General features: G+C 43.7%; 1 protein-coding gene across 1 annotated transcript in view; it reads right to left on the bottom strand.

Annotated features, from left to right (window-relative positions):
* LOC133618808 (cadherin-4-like) overlaps window positions 1-23712 on the bottom strand; it is a 628483-nt gene that overhangs the window by 30443 nt on the left and 574328 nt on the right. Inside the window, exon 12 of the mRNA XM_061979541.2 lies at window positions 25-167. Within this exon, the coding sequence (XP_061835525.2) occupies window positions 25-167 (143 nt within the window). The remainder of the gene's footprint in view (window positions 1-24; window positions 168-23712) is intronic.

Here is a 23712-nt window from a genome sequence, read left to right as displayed (position 1 = left end):
TGCTTATTGAAAATATGTCCTTACCATTATCTGTCGCCAGGAATGTGGCTTCATATATGTTGTTTTTGACGTAGACAGACTCTCTGTCCAGAGTAGCTGTGGTAACTATCTGACCGTTAGTTCTGTTGATGGATAACCAGTCCGCCGGGTCATTCAGCTTGGAGTACCTGAAGACATGGAAAGAAGTTAAATGAGAATTTAGTGGAATATTTGTTCATGTGTGTGCATACAGTATATAGAGAGTCTGCATTCACAGTGACCACAAGTCCCTAACCTTTACAGAGTATAATTCCTTATTGACTTCTCCAGAGCTTGCAGCCTTCTGTCGATTTCACCCCATTGTTTTGCTCCTGTGTACTAAACATTGAAGTCAATTGCCTTCCTTGTTAAGCACTGTTGCAACTGCCTGCGTATGTTTGTGTCGCATATAGCAGTGGTTCTCAAATAGGGGTACGCGTACCCCTGGGGGTACTTGAAGGTATGCGAAGCAGTACGTGAGATTCTAAAATATTCTAAAAATAGCAACAATTCAAAAATCCTTTATAAATATATTTATTGAATAATACTTCGACAAAATATGAATGTAAGTTAATAAACTCAGTGAAGCACAAGGCCAGGTTTCTCACTATAATGTCTGTCAAAAAGAACTGTGAAAAGAAATGCAACAATGCAATATTCAGTGTTGACAGCTAGATTTTTTGTGGACATGTTCCATAAATATTGATGTTAAAGATTTCTTTTTTTGTGAAGAAATGTTTAGAATTAAGTTCATGAATCCAGATGGATCTCTATTACAATCCCCAAAGAGGGCACTTTAAGTTGATGATTACTTCTATGTGTAGAAATCTTTATTTATAATTGAATCACTTGTTTATTTTTCAACAAGTTTTTAGTTATTTTTGTATCTTTTTGTCCAAATAGTTCAAGAAAGACCACTACAAATTAGCAATATTTTGCACTGTTACACAATTTAATAAATCAGAAACTGATGACATAGTGCTGTATTTGACTTCTTTATCTCTTTTTTTCAACCAAAAATGCTTTGCTCTGATTAGGGGGTACTTGAATTAAAAAAATGTTCACATGGGGTACATCACTGAAAAAAGGTTGAGAACCACGGGCATATAGTATATATTATCAGAAGACAAAGATGCCTGCTCGGGTCACACCCAGCAGATTATTTAGGATGTTTGTAAAAATTCCTGAATGCTGGACACTAAGATCTGGGTACTGATCTTCAAACATAAATGTGAGCCCACAGATTGACTCTTGGGATAAAGAACAGTGGAGGAAGAGCGGATAATTTCCCCAACTGCAACCCTATCTGACTATGATCTCCCTTGTTCTTGTTTCTCATTTGTCGCTTTTGGCTCATGCAACACTTTCAATTCTATCTGATCTCTTTCCCAAGCTGCAGCCCTTCACCTCATCTTACTCTATTTCTGTATTCATACATTTTCTTATCCCTCCTGGTGCCTTCTTATCCATATTGCATTCCCTCAGCGATGGAGTTCATCAACTTCTTGCTCTCTCGGTTGCAATCTCATTGTGGCTCGTCTTTTGTGGACATCGGACATATTGACCTTTCACAAGGTTTTTGCATCAATTGGGATTTTATTTACTAAATGTCAGTTTGGGGACCTTACAATTTAACACACTCTCATCTTTCAAATCGAAATGGATTTGACCTAAAACTTATTTTGTATATATTGAATTGCAATGCATGCAGTGTCAGTGTGTCTCTTTGTGCTACATCAAATAGAGCATGTATTTCTTCTTACATGGAAGAAAATGAAAGCTTGGATGATTGGGGGGTCGGAAGTGGTGGGGGTGGACAGGAGAACTAATCTCTATCCTGCAGCAAGGGAGATGGGATTGTCCCAGCAGGCAGTGGGAATGATCCTCAGTGAAGCAGCACGTTTCCAAAAGGGATCACAGAGATGACATTCCCACACTCTGGACGCTTTTACACAGGCCAGCAAAGCTCACAGACACTACCTGATGGGATGTGAAATCCTTAGCAGGAATAGTGTAAATCCATCACAACAGGATGCAGGATAAATGGATGAGACAAGGGAAGGAGCCAGTTGGTGGGAAGTGAGAGAGGGGCTAAAAGAGATGTCACCTGGAAGTACCAACACGGTTGGATGATCTACTTGTAATACCATCATTAGGAACAAACCGATTTAGGCCTCGACTGCATGTTTTCTGGGCTTTGCCTTGAGTCTGTCTTTCCAATGGAGGACTGTCATACCAGCTATTACTTTACTGACCAGATAGAATCTCACACAAATGATTTGCTGTATTCTGCCCCGTACAGAGTATTTTTACAATGCACATTGTGTTTACGTAAGATAGTCGTCACAATATCCAATCCACTGGGGGATTCATAATATATGAAAAGAAGACAGTAACTTTAAGCACAAATATAATTATAAAAAGTATGATTTGTGAAAATACTTATAATACTTACTCTGATAATGTTTTTGACTGTATTATTTCATTAAAACAGATCCTAAGTACATTGGCAGAGCAACCACGTGACTTAATGTTGCTAAGTAACTTCTTGTTTCCAATAATCTTGACTGTCAGTAGCTGAAAAAGATGAGTTGTTATCATGTTTTCTTGAGGAAAAGATATCATGTAAACAGTATGTGAATATATTTGCTTAATAACGTCCGGAATAAAACAATTTATTGTGAGTATATCTACGAAAAATCATTTTCTACAAAATGCGTTCAGTTTCAGTTTTTTTTCGAACATGCAAACGATACAATGTAATGCATCACATATTTCCAGTTGTTTCATTACAGCACGCCTGAAAAGGAGTAAGAAGAAGCAGAGCTTATTTAATCCTACCCCTTTTCATATCATAGCAATTTTATCCCATTTCCTTGTTTTCAGTTTGTAACAGAACAGTTCTTCACATACACAGCTACTCCCCCTCCATTCTTGTTGGTTCTGTTGATATAATGTAGTTCATATCCTTCCAGGTCAAAATCCATGTTTCTAAGATAGTGATAACTTAGAAGGGTTCGTTGAATTGTTCCAAGAATTACTTCACGTGGTTTTAGTTTGCATACAAATTTCTGCTGTTTAAATGAATAATCAACAGTTTGTTGTCTATTTTAATGTTTCCGTTATATTGGTCGTCTGTATAATAAAATAAAGTATTCCTGTTGTGAAAGAAAAAAAATGTATCTGGATCTATATCCTTATCCATCTATCCATCCATCCATTTTCTACCGCTTGTCCCTTTTGAGGTCACGGGGGGTGCTGGAGCCTATCTCAGCTGCATTCAGGCGAAAGGCGGGGTACACCCTGGACAAGTCACCACCTCATCACAGGGCCAACACAGATAGACAGACAACATTCACACTCATATTCACACACTAGGGCCAATTTAGTGTTGCCAATCAACCTATCCCCAGGTGCATGTTTTTGGAGGTGGGAGGAAGCCGGAGTACCCGGAGGGAACCCACGCAGTCACGGGGAGAACATGCAAACTCCACACAGAAAGATCCCGAGCCCGGGATTGAACCCAGGTCTACTCAGGACCTTTGTATTGTGAGGCACATGCACTAACTCCTGTGCCACCGTGATGCCCTTATCTAATTCCGGACTATTGTGATCTATGCTGCTGAAGGTTTTCAGTTTGTGTGGGTTCCCTTCGGGTACTCCAGCTTCCTCCCACCTCCAAAGACATGCACCTGGGGATAGGCTGATTGGCAACACTAAATTGGCCCTTGTGTGTGAATTTCAGTGTGAATGTTGTCTATCAGTGTTGGCGCTGCGATGAGGTGGCGACCCCACCTTCCGCCTGAATGCAGCTGAGAAAGGTTCCAGCACTCCCCGGAACCCCGAAAGGGACAAGCGGTAGAAAATGGGTGGATGGATGCATTATCATAAATTATTAAAGATTAATCACAGTGTTTGTTTTGACTGCAGAAAGGCAGCGCACATTGCACAGGCAGTGATCTTGTCACACACCACTATGGTGATTGTTAGAGCGCTGTGCTCTGCGCCCTTAAAAACAAACTTAGACAAGAACTTTTGATAAAACTGAGGTAATTAGTTAGTATTGCAGCGACATCAAGTTTAAAATAGCATCTTAAAGCGAAACATGAACATGAGGATGGCTGCTACATGGACAGCAAACTGTGCTGGCTGAGTTCATCTCAGTTCAGCCACAGATACATTAAACAATGCTTTTTGGAAATGGACAGCCACCACATGTAAACCACTTAACATCTGTGAAGACATAGTGCTGCAAGATGTTGTTCATGTCGCCAACTACTGTCGTACAACAGAGATCATCTGAGAAGGTAAATAAACTTGTGTGTGGAGGCGTGGCCGGCAGACTGACAGCGAGGCGGGGCACGCCGGGACCGACCCCGAGATGGCGGCGAGGAGGCGTGGCCGGCGGGCCAGTGGCGAGGCGGGATCGTTGCCGTAATAATCATTAGGTGCGTGGATCGCCCGGCTGCGCACAATTGTGTAATCCCCTCCTAGTGTGTAAAAGGGCGGTAGCCGAGAACGACTGGGCAGAATGAGCTGGAGAGACGCGAGCACATGCAGCGTGAAATCAACAGAGAGCGAGGGACAGACGAAGACGCGGCCGACTGAAAGGCGGACCGAAGAGCGAGCAGTGGAGAAGGAAGGAGCTGAAAAGTGACCCGACCTGAGACTGAGTTTGATTGAAAAATAAACAAAGTCAACGCTGCTTGCAGTCATGTCAGTTCTTGGTGGTCCATGGAACCCAGACGACAGTCACAGACTGTCAAATTTCACGCCCAACGTGGATGGACCACCGGAGGCGGGGGAGGAAGATCCCCTGTGGGCTCTCGTAGGCGCGCTCGCCGGCCTCGCAGCAAGCAGCCGACAGCAGTGGCACAGGTGCAGGTGTTGGCGGACCATGCTCGGGGCGAATGGCCCCCCGAAGTTGTTGAAGATGATGATGATGATAAAGATGAAGATGATAAAGATGACGATAATGATGATGGTGATAAAGATGAAGATAATTATGATGATGATGATGGTGAAGATGATGATGATGATGAAGAAGTTGTTGTTGTTGGTGGATGGCAGAGCACGCCGAGAGAGAGAGAGCAAAGCTGAGGGACAGACCAAGAGACACTTGCTGAAAAGCACAAAGACAATCAATTGCAAAATAAAGCATTGTTCTGCACGATGAACGAAGCGGTCGTGTCCATGCTTGGTGGCCAGAAGAACCCGGAAGTAAGGGACTTCCACAGCTTGTTTGTTTAAGCAACTGGTTAAACTAAGGAAGAGTACATGCAGATGTAAATGGTACTCTATGTTAAGTTGTTTATGGGTGTGTTTACTTTATTACTTTATCTTATTTGCTATAATATTGCAAAGACGTTCTAAATGTGCACATCATTCTTACTATACATACTGTCACCAAGTTTTGAGCAAATCAAAGACTTGCAGTTTAGTAAAACATTTAAAATATTATATATATATATATATATATACTGTATGTATATATATATATATATATATATATATATATATATATATATATATATATATATATATATATATATATATATATATATATATATATACACAAACACACACACACACACACACTTACTTAGCTTATGGTTGTCCATCGATTCGATGATGACCATCTTCTTTTATTTATGAGTCTGCTGATGTTTGAAAAGTCCGATCTTTTGAGGTCGGAGACTCAGGTAAAGAAGATACCTGCGCAATGATGGTTTTTGGAGTGGCATGAGGGGTGCGCTTTTCCCAACGCCACTGCCTTGATTGTAAGAAGATCGTTCCAGTGGCAAGGGAGACCCTAGACGACCGGCATCTTCTTACAACTGCAGGAAGCTGCCGGAATCCAGGTTTTTGGGAAACCGCCTCAAAGCTTGCCGCCACCAGCTTGCTTTTCTGTCAGGGTGTGCTCCCTTAGCCTTCGTCCGCTTTTACAGCCATTGTGGTGCTTCTCACTGCTACCATCTTCTGCCTGCTCCACCGTTGAGGTCTTCGGGATCACTCTTAGTCTGGACTCTACCTTTCGACCTGTTCGGCTTGGGTAACCCTGCCAGGAGTACAAGACTCCAGCCGACATAGCTCTAGGGGTCATGGAGACGCGCAAAGTGCCCCACCACGATAAGGTGGTGATCCCGTCGGGACACACACACACACACACACACACACACACACACACACACACACACACACACACACACACACACACACACACACACACCATATGTATATTTTAGTTTTTTATAAATGTGCTTTTTAAATCAGTAATGGTGACATACAGTAAAAGCTGGTTGCAAGTTGCAAACAGTCACTAGCAAATGGGTTTTAATGGTGTTGTTTAGGTTCGATTTATTCGAGTCAACTCCAAACAGCCCATGCACCCTTGTTATCTTTCTGAAAATGTTTGCAAAAATAGACATCAACTGACTTTATAATAATTTTAACTCTCTTCTCTCCATTAGATGAATGTGGATATTTAACAATCCCAAACACCAGGGAAGCAATTGTGGGTGTCCATAACAAAGTTTATTACATGTATTTTTGCTTTTTGGGTCTAATTTTCATTGCTTTTCAGAGCTTCCCTTCTACATGAAGTTTCCCTCATTTGGGACTTGGCTGATGTGCATGTGCAGCTGGATGTGTGATTAGGCCTGGCAGGTTAGTGATCTCAGCAAGCAGCAGGGGGAAGTATGACATTTATTTTTAAAACCCCCAACCCTGAGGATGAAAAATGCATGTCTCCTGCTTAGCCAAGGTGGTTTAAGTAATCATTTATGCCAGTGTTCCTCATCCCGTGTCCCAACCTTAAAGGTTCGCGTGTCTGACAGGTGATGCATGATGCTTCACCTTCCTTTCCACTCCCCATACGCACACTTCCACATCGTACTGTCCACTCTCATCCTCCCAAAAGAACGCTGTCAGCCTGCCTCTCCTTTGATAAGCACCTGTCAAGTTCAAACCTTGACCCAGAGTCGACTGACATGCTCAATTCTCTCCTGCCTCCCTGCATCAACCACTCTTGCGCCATACTTTTATCTGTTACGACACAATCTAAATCCTCTCATCCTCTCTTCATGTATATTAATCCTTTGCAGACAGACACGTATGGCATTTTGTCAGATGCAAAGACACAGGTTATTAATGACAAATTATACAAAATGATTTGGATGTCATATTCATCTTAGTGTCTGATGCAATAAAACACATGAAAACTGCGTAATACCTGAGCAAATATTCTTTGCTTCCCGCAAAGTGGCAAGTATATTAAAACTATGTCCCAGAGAGGCAATAGAATTGATTCCACACGACGTCACGTCCGGCTCACATCTGGCTCACTAAATATGCATCGTGGTCAAGCTGGCTCTGCTCTCAATGGGTACTCGGAACCGTTAAAAATACGAAAAGGATAGACGTTACTTCAGAGTTCCTCGAGAGCTAATCAAGAAGGGCGGAAGAGAATAATATTCTAAGAAAAAGGACAAAAAAGTGGCATGCCCTACAGTCCAAGGGAGCCGAAGACTGCACGAGTTTGCATTGATCACTTCGTTAAAGGTTTGTTTGATATACTTTTAACTTTTAGTATTTCCTATTTAAGTATTCTCTTGATATTATTTTCATTTCTTAAGACACACTTTTGCGACGAGTGTTCCGTAAAGCAACAACTCGGCGAGTCGAAATAAAGAAAGCAAATGTGAGCAAAACCCAAAAGAGTTTTGACCAGAGGCAGCAATCATAAATGAAGCTTTCAGCACATACACAATATTGAGATATAGTTATATTTTGATAAAGACGGGAAAAAATATGCATACTTGTAAACGGCCCGCGCAACAGTAACTTGGCAACACACATGGCTGTAGATGCGAAGTTAAATCATGAAATGCAATCTTACCCGAGCAAAAACAATGCATGATTTATCCAGAAGAATCTTGATACCAATTTCCTTGACCTCCATGCTTTTTCAAGTTTTCATCTGTTTTGTCGTGTGGAATGATGTCTTGGGCACAAGCTAGTTTGACATGTCTGGGAACTCCACCGACGGATAATCCTTGATAGCACTCGACAAATCTTTTTTAAATAAAAGTATAGGCATCTGTTCATTTGCTTAGTTTGATTTTTTTGCTCACATCTGCTTTTTGCAGGAAGATCTAGGCCATTTGCGTTTTCAGTTGTTCCCGCGCTGCTTACTGCACAACAGCCAACTTGGCTTGGTTGATAACCACGGTTTTTCACTTCCGGAAACTCTCTTGTAGGGAACAACATTTCTGGCCTCAGATGCAATCCGATTCCGAGTCCCGATCCGATACTTTGACAATGGATTATAAAACTGAAAATATTTTATATTAGTAACTAAAGTAAACACAATAACACATTTTTATACAAATATATCTTATTAGATATAGAATTTGATATTGGGCAGCACGGTGCGACAGGGGTTAGTGCATGTGCCTCATAATACGAAGGTCCTGAGTTCAATCCCGGGCTGGGGATCTGTCTGTGTGGAGTTTGCATGTTCTCCCCGTGACTGCGTGGGTTCCCTCCGGGTACTCCGGCTTCCTCCCACCTCCAAAGACATGCACCTGGGGATAGGTTGATTGGCAACACTAAATTGGCCCTAGTGTGTGAATGTGAGTGGGAATGTTGTCTGTCTATCTGTGTTGGCCCTGCGATGAGATGGCGACTTCTCCAGGGTGTACACCGCCTTCCACCCAAATGCAGCTGAGATAGGCTCCAGCACCCCCCGCGACCCTGAACGGGACAAGCGGTAGAAAATGGACGGATGGATGGAATTCGCTATGAGTGCCCAATAGCTAAACAAATCATATGGGCTTTGCCCTCAAAGCCTGCCTGTATCCAGAGACTTACTCCCAAAGTTTGTAAACAATAAAAAAACAACCCCCATAAAATATCCAGTAGTAATAAAAACAAGAAAAATAAATATATCGATTAAATGTTATGTACGTTTATAGACAGATTCTACACAAGGTATCGATAGTATCGACATCTGTATCGATCTCTCTAAAGCTTTAGCTGTTATCTTCTTGGGTCCTCCTGCTTGGTGTGTGTGTAGTAGCGCTGTTTCCTATAGAATCTGATTCGTTAGTTTTTTGCCCACAATCAGCGATCAATTAATGGCATTTTTTTAAAAAGAGAAAGAAATAGATGGTGATAGATAATAGATGTAGTAGTGCAGTGATTGTCAAACTGTGGTACGCTAGAGCCGTCTATAGAGACTGTATGGCCAACTAAACGAGAGGCACCATCTTTGATACCAACGACGGTGCTGCCGTGTCCGAAAGCATGTAATTGCCCTCATTCTGATGTTAGTTTTCCTGATGAAAAAACCCAAAATAATGAGTCTAAATATACTCCAGCTCATAAACGTAAAATTAAACATGCTTTTATTTCATCAAAATATAATTTTGCAGCCTTATTTGATGCACTCTGCTGCTACATTCAAGCAATGTTGAGTGACCGGCAACACGCACCTGACGGCGCAATAAACCCAATCAATCAATCCATCAATCAATGTTTATTTATATAGCCCTAGATCACAAGTGTCTCAAAGGGCTGCACAAGCCACAACGACATCCTCGGTACAGAGCCCACATAAGGGTAAGGAAAAACTCACCACAGTGGGACGTGGATGTGAATGACTGTGAGAAACCCTGGAGAGGACCGCATATGTGGGGAGACCGAATGCAATGGATGTCGAGTGGGTTGGACATAATATTGTGAGAGTCCAGTCCATAGTGGATCCCACATAATAGTAAGAGTCCAGTCCATAGTGGGGCCAGCAAGAAACCATCCCGAGAGGAGACGGGTCAGCAGCGCAGAAATGTTCCCAACCGAACCAAACATAATAAAAATACACGGAACGACCAAAAAAATAACTTATTTTTATTTTTTTTGCCAATATACTTATAAGCTCTGCACCAACAATCACAGAGAAATTTAAACGTTTGTGTGAAGTAAACTGTGGTGGCTGCCTCCAATGTATTGTTTGTAATCACTGCAATGTCAGTGCTTTTAGACTGAGACAAACTTTATTGATTCACTCCCATCTATTATTATGTCCAAAATGTGGTTTATTTTACTCTTTCAATGTCTGCTCCGTCTGTTTGTATTTGTGTTTGATTTTCTCTTCTGCTGTTACCGAATAACATTTTAGTTTCACTGAGATTCACTACTCAGTGGCCTACTGGTTAGAGAGTCCGCCCTGAGATCGATAGGTTGTGAGTTCAAACCCCGGCCGAGTCATACCAAAGACTATAAAAATGGGACCCATTACCTCCCTGCTTGGCACTCAGCATCAAGGGTTGGAATTGGGGGTTAAATCACCAAAAATGATTCCCGGGCGCGGCCACCGCTGCTGCTCACTGCTCCCCTCATCTCCCAGGGGTGATCAAGGGGATGGGTCAAATGCAGAGGACAAATTTCACCACACCTAGTGTGTGTGACAATCATTGGTACTTTAACTTGAACTTTAACAACAGTCTGTTTTTTTCAAACCATCTCTTTAATTGGTTAATTTCTTGTTATTATTTGTTTTAGCTTCTGTGTGTTCTCTCCGTCGTGTCGTGTGTTTACCTCACACAAGACACTAAAGTATCAATGATTGTCACACACACACTAGGTGTGGTGAAATATGTCCTCTGCATTTGACCCATCCCCTTGTCCACCCCCTGGTAGGTGAGGGGAGCAGTGAGCAGCAGCGGTGGCTGCGCCCGGGAATACTTTTTGTTTTCACATTTTAAAGCTGAGTGCCAAGTAGGGAAGTAATGGGTCCCATTTTTATAGTCTTTGGTATGACTCGGCCGGGTTTGTACTCATGGCCTACCGATCTCAGGGAGGACACTCTAACCACTAGGCCACTGAGTAGGTAATGTGTGGCTTTCCAGTGTTGACGGCAAACCTTCCCTTCCCGTGATTGTGAAAGCGATGTAAAAGCTTACAACTATTGTCGCGAGTGGAGCAGCCCCATGCTGCACCACAGGGCATTTTTACACGCCCAAAATTTAACGAGGAAGTGCCACCGCATCAGCCAAAGCTAGTAGCTGTCATGGTGCAATGTAGTCACTTCTGTGCCTTTTGTCTAATCATTGAGGAAATTGCCTGAAACGTGGTTGGTCATACGCTCTCCATACAACTTTGTGGTACGCGTTACGCGGGCTGTATTTAGTGGTACACCAAAAAATTGTAAGTGGCCAACACAGCCAAATATTTTGTAATATTGTCCCCGGACTGGAGGATGATTGGCTGGCCCTGCGACGAGGTGGCGACTCGTCCAGCGTGCACCCTGCCTTCCGCTCGAGAGCAGCCGGGATAGGCTCCATCCACCCCAATGACCTTGAGAGGGACAAGCGGTAGAAAATGGATGGATGGATGTATGGGTTCCCGGGATATGAAGTGGCCAACAGAGCCGATTGTTGTGTTGTATTCATGCTCCTGGTTGGGGGCGCACGGTAGAGTTAAAGGAAATTAAAGTTAAAGTTAAAGTACCAATGATTGTCACACACACACTTGGTGTGGTGAAATGTGTCCTCTGCTATTGACCCATCCCCTTGTTCACCCCTGGGAGGTGAGGGGAGCAGTGAGCAGCAGCAGTGCCGCGCCCGGGGATCATTTTTGGTGATTTAACAGCCAATTCCAACCCTTGATGCTGAGTGCCAAGCAGATAGGTAATGGGTCCCATTTTTATAGTCTTTGGTATGACTCGGCCGGGGTTTGAACTCACAACCTACCGATCTCAGGGCGGACACTCTAACCACTAGGCCACTGAGTAGGTGGTAAGCAAGAAGATAAATAGTGACGTGAATTACCATGAATTGATTAACGTGGACCCCGACTTAAACAAGTTGAAAAACTTATTCGGGTGTTACCATTTAGTGGTCAATTGTACGGAATATGTATTGTTCTGTGTATACTACTTACGTATAAAATACTACACGGTCTAGCTCCATCCTATCTTGCCGATTGTATTGTACCATATGTCCCGGCAAGAAATCTGCGTTCAAAGAACTCTGGCTTATTAGTGATTCCCAGGGCCCAAAAAAAGTCTGCGGGCTATAGAGCGTTTTCTATTCGGGCTCCAGTACTATGGAATGCCCTCCCGGTAACAATTAGAGATGCTACCTCAGTAGAAGCATTTAAGTCCCATCTTAAAACTCATTTGTATACTCTAGCCTTTAAATAGCCCCCCTTTTTTAGACCAGTTGATCTGCCGTCTCTTTTCTTTTCTCCTCTGCTCCCCCCTATCCCTTGTGGAGGGGGAGACACACAGGTCCGGTGGCCATGGATGAAGTGCTGGCTGTCCAGAGTCGGGACCTGGGGTGGACCGCTCGCCTGTGCATCGGTTGGGAACATCTCTGCGCTGCTGACCCGTCTCCGCTCGGGATGGTTTCCTGCTGACCCACTATGGACTGGACTCTTACTATTATGTTGGATCCACTATGGACTGGACTCTCACAATATTATGTCGGACCCACTCGACATCCATTGCATTCGGTCTCCCCTAGGGGGGGGGGGGGGGGGGGGGGGGTTACCCACATATGCGGTCCTCTCCAAGGTTTCTCATAGTCATTCACATCGACGTCCCACTGGGGTGAGTTTTTCCTTGCCCTTATGTCCTTAGGCTCTGTACCGAGGATGTCGTTGTGGCTTGTGCAGCCCTTTGAGACACTTGTGATTTAGGGCTATATAAATAAACATTAATTGATTGATAAACTGTACTGTTTCATATAATGTATTCTCTTCTTTTGCAATCTACTAATAAAAGTTTCAATCAATCAATCAATCAATGAATCAATGTCATTTGCCAGTTTGACACACTAGTTTCGCCACAGTAGCCAACCGTCTTACTTTTTGATTTCTATCACTTAACATGCGTGGGAAATTAATGTTCTTCGCATTCTCCGCTTACGTCTGCCCTTTCCCAGCCTCTCAGCCAATCAACACGCAGAACACATTTAAACAAAAACAAGCATTGGCAGAGAAAGCTGCTCGTAACACAACTGTTAAACATTGGACAAACTACATGTGAAACAAAACATAACATAGGACCCAGTCTGTTACAATATAAGTAAAATAAAAAAAATATTATTATTTCTTTTTTTTCTTATATTCAAACACAGTGTTCTAGTTCAAACGTCACAGTGGCCAAACATATTAAATATACTTGTTTAATAAAACCTCTGCTTTGTTTTTAATGAATACTTTGGCTTATGCTACTGTATTTTAATGTTGGTTATTATGATGGTGCTTGGAGAACCAAGTGTTTTCTGAGATGGTACTCGGTGAAAAAAGTTTGGGAACCACTGTAGTGGTGTATGCTGACTGGTCACTATAGGTGTCAGTACCCTCAAGTATGTTCTCTGGCACTTTATTACAGGTAGTGAAATAATCTCTTAAAGTTAATTAAATGAAATATATTTAGAAAAGGAATACAGTCTTTCATTTAAGTGAGTAAAAAAAGAGCTCATTTGCGCTTAGGTCCACCTAAAATTGTCATGATCCGTGGTCCAGATCATGTTTTGGTTAGTTATGTTCTGTTAGTTTTGGACTCCTTGAGTTTCTGTTGTGTGCATTCCTGGGTTTATTTTGGTCACCATGGGGAATAATTGGGTTCACCTGCCTCTGGTTAGTGGTCCACGCTCAGCTGCTGTGAACCACTAATCAGAGAGCTATTTATTCACCTTGCTTGCCACGCTCTGTCTGGCGTCATTGTTTGCTGTATGCAACGGTCACATAGGTTCATGTACCTGTCAACGTAAGTTCTCTATGTCCATAGTCTATGCTAAGTGTTAAGCTTTAGCTCGAAGTGCGATCAGCGCGTTGTGCCTTCGCCTTGTTTTCCGTTTTTTGGACCTTTTTGAGTTTGGATAATTAAAGGCCTACTGAAACCCACTACTACCGACCACGCAGTCTGATAGTTTATATATCAATGATGAAATCTTAACATTGCAACACATGCCAATATGGCCGGGTTAGCTTACTAAAGTGCAATTTTAAATTTCGCGCAAAATATCCTGCTGGAAACGTCTCGGTATGATGACGCCTGCGCGTGACGTCACGGATTGTAGAGGACATTTTGGGACAGCATGGTGGCCAGCTATTAAGTCGTCTGTTTTCATCGCAAAATTCCACAGTATTATGGACATCTGTGTTGGTGAATCTTTTGCAATTTGTTCAATGAACAATGGAGACAGCAAAGAAGAAAACTGTAGGTGGGAAGCGGTGTACTGCGGCAGGTGTTGTGCCGGATAACGCACCCCCGCCGTAGAATGCACCCCCTGACAGTTGTGCCGGATAACACAGTCGGTGTTTCATTGTTTACATTCCCGAAAGATGACAGTCAAGCTTTACCATTGGCCTGTGGAGAACTGGGACAACAGAGACTCTTACCAGGAGGACTTTGAGTTGGATACGCAGACGCGGTACCGTGAGTACGCATGCAGCTGCGGCTTCCAAACATTTGATCGCTTGCCCGTACGTGCGTGCCGCTATGTGCATGTCACGTACGTAACTTTGGGGACTTTGGGGAAATATATGTGCTGTATGAACTTTGGGGAGGTGAACGGTACTTTGGGCTGTGGGATTGAGTGTGTTGTGCAGGTGTTTGAGTTGTATTGGTGGGCTATATGGACGGGAGGGGGGAGGTGTTTGTTATGCGGTATTAATTTGTGGCATATTAAATATAAGCCTAGTTGTGTTGTGGCTAATACAGTATATATATGTCTTGTGTTTATTTACTGTTTTAGTCATTCCCAGCTGAATATCAGGTCCCACCCGCCTCTCACAGCATCTTCCCTATCTGAATCGCTCCCACTGCCCTCTAGTCCTTCACTCTCACTTTCCTCATCCACAAATCTTTCATCCTCGCTCAAATTAATGGGGAAATCGTCGCTTTCTCTGTCCGAATCGCTCTCGCTGCTGGTGGCCATGATTGTAAACAATGTGCGGATGTGAGGAGCTCCACAACCTGTGACGTCACGCGCATATCGTCTGCTACTTCCGGTACAGGCAAGGCTTTTTTATCAGCGACCAAAAGTTGCGAACTTTATCGTCAATGTTCTCTACTAAATCCTTTCAGCAAAAATATGGCAATATCGCGAAATGATCAAGTCTGACATAGAACGGACCTGCTATCCCCGTTTAAATAAGAAAATCGCATTTCAGTAGGCCTTTAAATCCTGTTTTTACCTGCACGCCTTTCCGGAGTAGTCCGTCTGCATTCCTGGGAGAACAACCCCGCAGTAAGCTGCGTAAACCCCGCAGTGACAAAAATAAAAGCTAATCCCCAGTTTACTGAGGTTCTCGACAGGTTCAAAAGTAAGAGGACATCATACTTGAAAGGAAATACAAGTCATAACAAAGTGTTCATATGTTAAACAGCGAGTCATTACCTTAGCAAAAGAAAGCGCCACAACTAAGTGGCCGGGGGTGCACCCTGTCTAATCTCCAGCGGGTCCATCGCGGTGTAAATCCGGCATGATGCACGCGATGCGAGCTTTGTGTCAGGCAGCGGTGCGTCCCGACGAGCTTTGATCGCGTACCCCATTTGAGGAACGTCCTCCCAACACTATTAATAGAATGTTATCGTATTGAAGAAGCGATCACTCTCTTGAAACAGATGAAATTGAACGCAGATAAGAATTACCCCTTACTCTTTAAAAAACATTTGTCTGCACACAAGCGTATTTTACTAATATTTGAAGAAGATGATGAACACAATCGAGTTAGCTCCCTCAGCACACCTTTGGCCTCATGTATTAAACGCGCGTATGCCCAAATAGCTGGCATAAGAACTTTTTCATGGCAAAGTTGAGATGTATCAAGAGTGAACTGGACGTGGAAATGTGCTGTGCCTCACGCCAACTTCATGGCTGGCGTACGTACATTTTACTTTGGCGAGACACAGAGATGGTCTTTCGGGCTCTACCAAAATTTCATTTCAACATTGTAAAAATATTGAGGCGAGAACACACAATTCACTTTTTCGTCAATGCATTTAATGCTTAATATTCAAATTAGTATTTGTGAAGAGGTTTATTAATTTATCCAGGTGATCATTTTTACTCTTATTACTGTCACAATGTGTTTCTCCAACTCCAACACCAGCTTGGTCAGTCGGGTGGACAGTTGGAGCAGCTGGGGGTTGCGACACAAATGGCACTGGCGACGGTGGGGGAATGGCCCGACTTGGTGTCACATATGGCTGCTAACGCAAGTAGCTCTTCTGTGTTATAATAATAAATTGAGTACCGTATTTTTCGGAGTATAAGTCGCTCCAGAGTATAAGTCGCACTTGCCGAAAATGCATAATAAAGAAGGAAAAAAACATGTATAAGTCGCACTGGAGTATAAGTCGCATATTTTGGGGAAATGTATTTGATAAAAGCCAACACCAAGAATAGACATTTGAAAGGCAATTTAAAAAAAATAAAGAATAGTGAACAACAGGCTGAATAAGTGTACGTTATATGACGCAAAAATAACCAACTGAGAACGTGCCTGGTATGTTAACGTAACATATTATGGTAAGAGTCATTCAAATAACTATAACATATAGAACTAGAGCTATACGTTTACCAAACAATCTGTCACTCCTAATTGCTAAATCCCATGAAATCTTATACGTCTAGTCTCTTACGTGAATGAGCTAAATAATATTATTTGATATTTTACGGTAATGTGTTAATAATTTCACACATTAGTCGCTCCTGAGTATAAGTCGCACCCCCTGCCAAACTCTGAAAAAAACTTCGATTTATAGTCCAAAAAATACAGTAGTCAAACAAGAGTCAAAGTTCGTATCCTTTTTGATGTGCTGGCATGTTTAAATGTAAAATATTACAAACCAAATACTACATAATTTTCACATGAAACTCTAATCTGGCTGTGAGCAGACAACTGTATGAACAGATTTTGTTTTAAATTACACACATTTTTTTCATATTGGGAGTAATCAGAGTCACCCACCTCTTCTAAAGTTTTACATATCATTGCAGCAACTATCTTTTCAAATAGGGTGCAGTACTATCTCCTCACCTGTTTTGGCCATGCACATCCATCTTCTTCTTCACCTTCTTCCTAAAGTCCGACCATTTCTTTTTTATTTCAGTCTGTTTGCAGTTCTTGGAGCCCACAGAATTGACAGGCTCACAATCTCAGCCCTCTTTTGTTCGCTGGAAACACGAGAAAGAAGCACCTCCTACTGACTACCACTGATTTTTCATTGGGCCGAGTGTCCGGATCTCAGGCACATCGCTAATTTCAATATAATTTGTGTATTTATAAGGGGGTGTGGTCTGCAACTCAAATTGGCAAATTTTGGACTATTTGAAGACAGCCCTCCTCAGACAACACTCCTACCCACTTCTCCAAAGTGGGCTGGCTCAGGGTGGAGGACCGAGTAAAACAACTTGCACTGAGCCTAGTCTATAAAATCCGCTACACCTCCCTGATACCGAAGTACATGTCAAACTACTTCCTTAACCGCCATAACTACAACACCAGGGGGAGCTCTACTAACCACGTTAAACCCAGATTCTGATCTAACAAAGGTCTTAACTCATTCTCTTTCTATGCCACATCAATGTGGAATGCGCTCCCAACAGGTATAAAAAGAAAGGGCATCTCTATCCTCCTTCAAAACCGCAATAAAAGTACACCTCCAGGGGAACTTCAACCCTAAACTAATGTAATAGTGTGATGTTGTTGCGCTATATTATGAACTAGACAGGGTGTTATATTTATTTTGAAGTAACGCTTTTATTTTGAAGAACCGGATGTCCGGTGCGGGAAGTGTCTTTGCTGTTTTTCGATTGCTTTACTTCCTCTTCCTTCGGACTTCTGAACGAGAAGGTAATAGTTCTCCACTGCTCCGTGTTTCTTCATATTGTAAATAGTCTTCCTAAACGTTCCTAGATACTTGAAAAGTTAACTCAGTATTGTTGTGGGTACAAGTGATGTGTTGTTTTGAGTAATTTTTATGTACAATTTCGGTTATTTAGACGTAGAGCGTCGACTGTGTAAATTGTTTGATAGTACTTACGCGTGGTGTTTGCATTACACAGGAGCAGATATCACTCCGCCAGAAAGTTGAGACCTGTGTGTGTGTTTTGTGTTTCCAACACAGGTATGTGGATTTGTGCATTATTATTTTGTAAGAAAACGTTTTTGTTAATGTAATTTAATTTATTATTATTTTTATATGAATGAATGAATGTTACTTCCTCTTCCTTCGGACTTCTGAACGAGAAGGAGCAGATATCACTCCGCCAGAAAGTTGAGACCTGTGTGTGTGTTTTGTGTTTCCAACACAGGTTTCCAATAAATACTGAACCGACGGCATGGTGAAGTGTCTTTTATTTAAAAAAATTACACAACACAGAAGAAGACTCACTACAAAATTGGTGCCGTGACTCGTCGACTGTTCAGCTGGAGCTGACCACCGCCGTTGCTGCAGTACCTGAGACGGAGCAGATGGGGGCTAATTGCTGCAGTTCCTGCTTTTGAGGACGACACGCGGGCGCTACAGATCGGCTGTGAGGAGCAGAATATCGCCGTGTGCTGAACCATCCGGAGCTGTTGCTGAAATACGGTATCCTCATCTGTGGGTTGGCTCATTCAAGAGACTTAATTTTTTTTCTTTCAAGAAAAAAAAAAAAAAAAGACTATTTTGCTCAAATTGTGTTATCAGTGTTGGGGTGTTATGCTGGTTCATTGTGGTGTTTTCCATGTTGCTGAGCTAGCATATTTCGCTGTGAATTAGGGTGGGTTGCCAGTATGGAAGTATTTAACGTACATGGGTCGGAAATTAAGAGTGTGGGGAGGGGCCGGGGTGTTTTGATGTACACTCCCCTGTCAATGTCCACGCCTGGTCGACCTGTATTGCAACCAGGCCATTCTACTGTGGAGGGGGGCAGACATGAGAGGCGGAGAGATGAGGTGGTCAGGCCCCGTACCCTGCCTTTCACTACAGGGGTATCATCAGTAGGTCCCGCACCTCGAAACTTACCCAGTACTGGTTTGGAGTTATCTTCCAGTCAGCTAGTTGAATTAGCTAGGTCAATAGGGGCAGAGATTGGAGAATCTATCAAAGCCAGTTTGTGCCAAAATGTCATCCCTGATCATACAACCACTGTAAGCCCTGACCAACCTCAGCATGTCTACCACCCTGACCAGTGTGGCACCACTGTCATTGATGCTTCAAAGCTGAATTTGGTACTACGTTCTGAAGTCAATATTCCACCGTACTTTAGAGGGGATAGTACAGATAAATACTCCATATTGGAGTGGGAGGAGTTAATGAGGAGCTACACTTCCAAACAAGGGTACAGTGGGACAGACAGTATTGGGGAGGTTGTAAACAGACTCCTGGGCAAGGCCAGGGATGTCACCAAAGTATGGCTGCGCAGCAATCCTGACACGATAGATGTTAATGTAGTCTATAGTGTGTTAAGGCGCCATTTTGGTGACGTGGTGTACTCCGAACTACCCCTAGCTGACTTCTATGCAGTACAGCCTGTTGCTGGGGAAAGCCCTCTTAACTACTGGGTTAGACTCAACAAATCAGCTGAAATTACGGAGCAATGCTTAGTCAGTAAAGGTGAGCCTGTTACGGAGTTGAGTCGTCATGCAGTGATCATGTTTGTCCGTAACTGCCCTGATAAAGAACTGGCACTAATATTTAAAACAAAGCCACCTCGTGAATGGTCTGCCCAGGAGGTACAAGAACACCTTGATAACCACAGGAAGGTGCAGACATTTTGTGGGAGTCAACTGTCAGTACAGAAAGAGGTGACAGTGGGAGCGATTCAGGAGGGGATAGTCAGTGATATTCAGATTGGGGGGATTTTGCCGTCTGCTCCCAAAGTTGTGCCGCACCAGCTACCCTCGGCTGAGGAAAAATCCACAATGGACAGAGTTTTGCAGTTACTGGAGCGTACATTGTCTAGTAATGCTCAACTAGCACACGATTCGCCTCATAATACAGCACACAATTCATCGCAGAACAGAACACCCAGATACACTCGCGACTGTAGAGTGTGTGGCAGTTCTGACCATAGCACCAGTGTGCATTGCCGGATGAACAAGTTATGCTTTAGGTGTTACTTACCAGGCCATATCGGCGCTAATTGTATCGGGCCCCTCAGAGTTCGGAAAACTAGGCAGCTCCTCTTTGGCGGAAGGCAACGTGGGGCTAAGTGGTTTTCCCTCTATTGATGATGATATTCAATCAGTGTTTTCTGCTGCCTGTGAACTAGCGCCATCAGACAAAACAGTGATTTTTCAGAACACAATGAGGACAGGCGAAAGCGACAGTTTGTTTTTCACCACTGTGGTAGCAGGGGACAAAGTCAAGGTTCAGGGGATGTTAGATAGTGGGTCCATGGCCACTTCTCTGCGCGCAGATCTTGTACCTCAGTTGAGGGAGGCGGGAGTAGTGGGTGGCGATTTAATATCCTCTACAGACATTGTTCTCGTTGGGTGTGGTGGGAAGCAGACAGAGCCAGTGGGGATTTGTGAGATGAAACTCAGACTGTTTGACTCTGACTATCTTGTTCCAGTGCTGATTATTGACGGACAGGTCGACGAAATGATTGTGGGCACTAATCTTCTGAAACCGATCATCAAAAGATTTAAGTCTGATGAGGCTTATTGGCGTATAGTGGGCAAATCTGATTCGCCGCAGCAGCAAGAGGCCAGTGAGTTTATTCGGTTTCTGGCTAATCTGGAAAGGTGGAGGGGGGACAAGATTCCAGACAGAGTGGGGACAGTCAAACTTAAACAGGCAGTAACATTGGAACCTATGAGTGAACATGTTGTGTGGGGCCGCCTTCCCAAAGAGACTAAACTCTCAGTTGGCAGTACTGTTATCGTGGAGCCAAGTTCATCACGTTGTGTGCCCCGTAACATACTAGTCGGTAGAGTAGTGACTCCGTTGTGGGGAGATGGTTGGGTCCCCGTGAAAATAATCAACCCAACTACATCCACATTGACTTTGCGAAGAAATGCAAAAGTGGCAGATGTTTCCCCGTGCATCGCATTGGAGGATTTTGATGATGGTATCGAACATACTGTTCACCAAAATGTGGTGAGAGTTAACAGTGACGACTGTCATAGCAGTTTGACAGCGCAGAGTTCGGTGAGCGGCAGTGTGATAAGAGGGGATTCTAGGCTCGAGGGTCTGGGTCTTCGGAGTTTGTCAGTGAATGAATGTGACATATCTCCAGCTTGGAAAGAGAAATTGACTGATTTGATTGTGAAGTACGAAAGCGTGTTCTCCAGACACACTTTGGATTGTGGGGAGGTTACTGGCTTTTGTCACCGTATTCGACTGACTGATGACCGCCCCTTTAGGTTGCCTTATCGGAGGCTCTCTCCGGCACACTACCAGAAGTTGAGAGAGACTCTGGATGAGATGGAAGAACGGGATATAATCAGAAAGTCAAGTAGCGAGTACGCTTCACCTTTGGTGTTGTGTTGGAAGAAAGATGGTAACCTCAGAGTGTGCACAGATTTTCGCTGGTTAAACGCCCGCACAGTCAAAGACGCTCATCCTCTGCCTCATCAGGCGGATGTGCTGGCGGCGCTGGGGGGTAATGCCTTTTTCAGCACGCTTGATCTGACATCGGGCTATTACAATGTGCCACTCCACGAGGATGATAAGAAATATACTGCCTTTTCGTCACCTCTGGGGTTGCATGAGTACAATCGGATGCCTCAGGGCCTCTGTAATAGTCCAGCCACTTTTATGAGGATGATGCTCACCATCTTTGGTGATCAGAACTTCATGTCTTTGCTTTGCTACCTTGACGATGTGTTGGTCTTTGGCAGGACGGAGCAGCAGAGTCTGGAAAGGCTGGAGGTAGTTTTCAAGCGTTTGCAGCAGCACAACCTGAAGCTCTCTCCGGCTAAATGTAAATTATTGCGGAGATCTGTAAAGTTTTTGGGGCATGTGGTTTCTCAGGAGGGGATATCCACTGATTCAGACAAAGTGCGGGCCATTGTGAGCGTGAGTGAGTCCGACATGATGGACAGTGATGGTGTCACACCGTCAGTTGATAAGTTGCGCTCGTTCCTTGGCATGGTAATATATTATCAACATTTCATTGAGAACTGCTCTATGATAGCTAAGCCGCTTTTTCAACTTCTCTCAGGGGGTAAACAGCCACGTGGGGCTCGTGGTAAACTACGTCGAAAAGCTGTACGCAGGCTTACTCCTGCCGATTGGAATGAGGAGTGTAAGCAGGCTTTCGAAGCTCTGAAGCAGGCTCTTGTTGACCAGGTTTTACTAGCCCATCCGGATTTTTCTAAGCCTTTTATTCTGTCTGTCGATGCATCCACCAGCGGATTAGGGGCTGTACTTTCACAAGTTCAGGATGGCTATGACATAGCTAGGCCTGTTGCCTTTGCTAGCAAGTCATTGAATCATGCTCAGTCTAAGTACCCAGCTCATAGACTTGAGTTCCTTGCAATGAAGTGGGCCATTCATGATAAGTTCAGTCATTGGCTGCAGGGGCAGAAATTTACTGTGTGGACGGATAACAATCCGCTCAAATACATACTGTCGAAACCAAAACTGGATGCATGCGAGCACAGGTGGGTGTCTAAACTGGCTCCATTTGATTTCGACATCCAGTATCTTCCTGGACCCAAGAATACCGTGGCCGATGCTCTGAGCAGAGAGCCTTTTGTGAGGTGTAAGGTAATGCATAGGTTGACGAGAACTCCTTATGATGTTTTGTTAAGAGAGGCGAGTGGTGTTTTAGGGCCCCAAGTGCAGGATATGTTTCATCTGTCCTGTGAGCGCCCAGGAAGGAGTGAGCAGCCTCAAGCTAACTCCAGTTCCTCTATAGTCTGTGGGGGCGAAGCTTGTGTTGCAGGTAAGATTACAAGACAGGAAGTGTCCGCAGTATTAGATGCGCATTGTCACTGGGAGGATGGTGTTTCGGTGAGGGCCATCTCTCAGGTGCAGCAATTAGAACAAGTGGCAGCGATGGGTCAGACCCCATTGCCTGTTTTCACTCATGAAGAACTGCACAAATTGCAGTTTCAGGACCCTGTGTTGAGTAGAGTACGGTTCTTTGTGGACCGAGGTCACCGTCCCTCTCGCAGAGAGAGAGTTCAGGAGTCTGAGGAGACTAACAGGACATTGAGGCAGTGGGGAAAACTCACAACCCGGCTGGGTGTGATTTATCGTGTGTCCAAGCATCTGGTGAGCAAAAAGAAAATTTTCCAGTATGTCGTTCCAGTTGCTCTGAGGAGTCGAGTGTTGAAGGGCTTGCATGATGATGCTGGTCATCAGGGTCAGCAGCGCACTTTGTGGCTTGCTAGACAACGCTTCTATTGGGACACAATGGCTGCTGATGTCAAGTTGTATGTCACTCAGTGTAAGAGATGTGTGTTGAGCAAAGCTCCAGAACCGGAAGCCAGAGCTCCACTATTGTCTATTGTGACTACTGCCCCGATGGAGTTGGTATGTGTTGATTTTTGGTCAGCAGAGGATGTTAATAACAGGTCTGTTGATGTGCTGGTAGTCACCGATCATTTCACTAGGGTAGCTTGTGCCTATCCCTGCTCTAACCAGACTGCTAAAACTGTTGCTCGGGTGCTGTGGAATAATTTTTTTTCTGTGTATGGATTTCCAGCACGCCTTCATTCGGACCAAGGGGCTAATTT

The sequence above is a fragment of the Nerophis lumbriciformis genome, linkage group LG01 (assembly GCF_033978685.3).
Source record: "Nerophis lumbriciformis linkage group LG01, RoL_Nlum_v2.1, whole genome shotgun sequence".
Taxonomy (NCBI): domain Eukaryota; kingdom Metazoa; phylum Chordata; class Actinopteri; order Syngnathiformes; family Syngnathidae; genus Nerophis; species Nerophis lumbriciformis.
The sequence above is the reverse complement of the archived record's forward strand: the minus strand, read 5'-3'. Positions and strand labels throughout refer to the sequence as shown.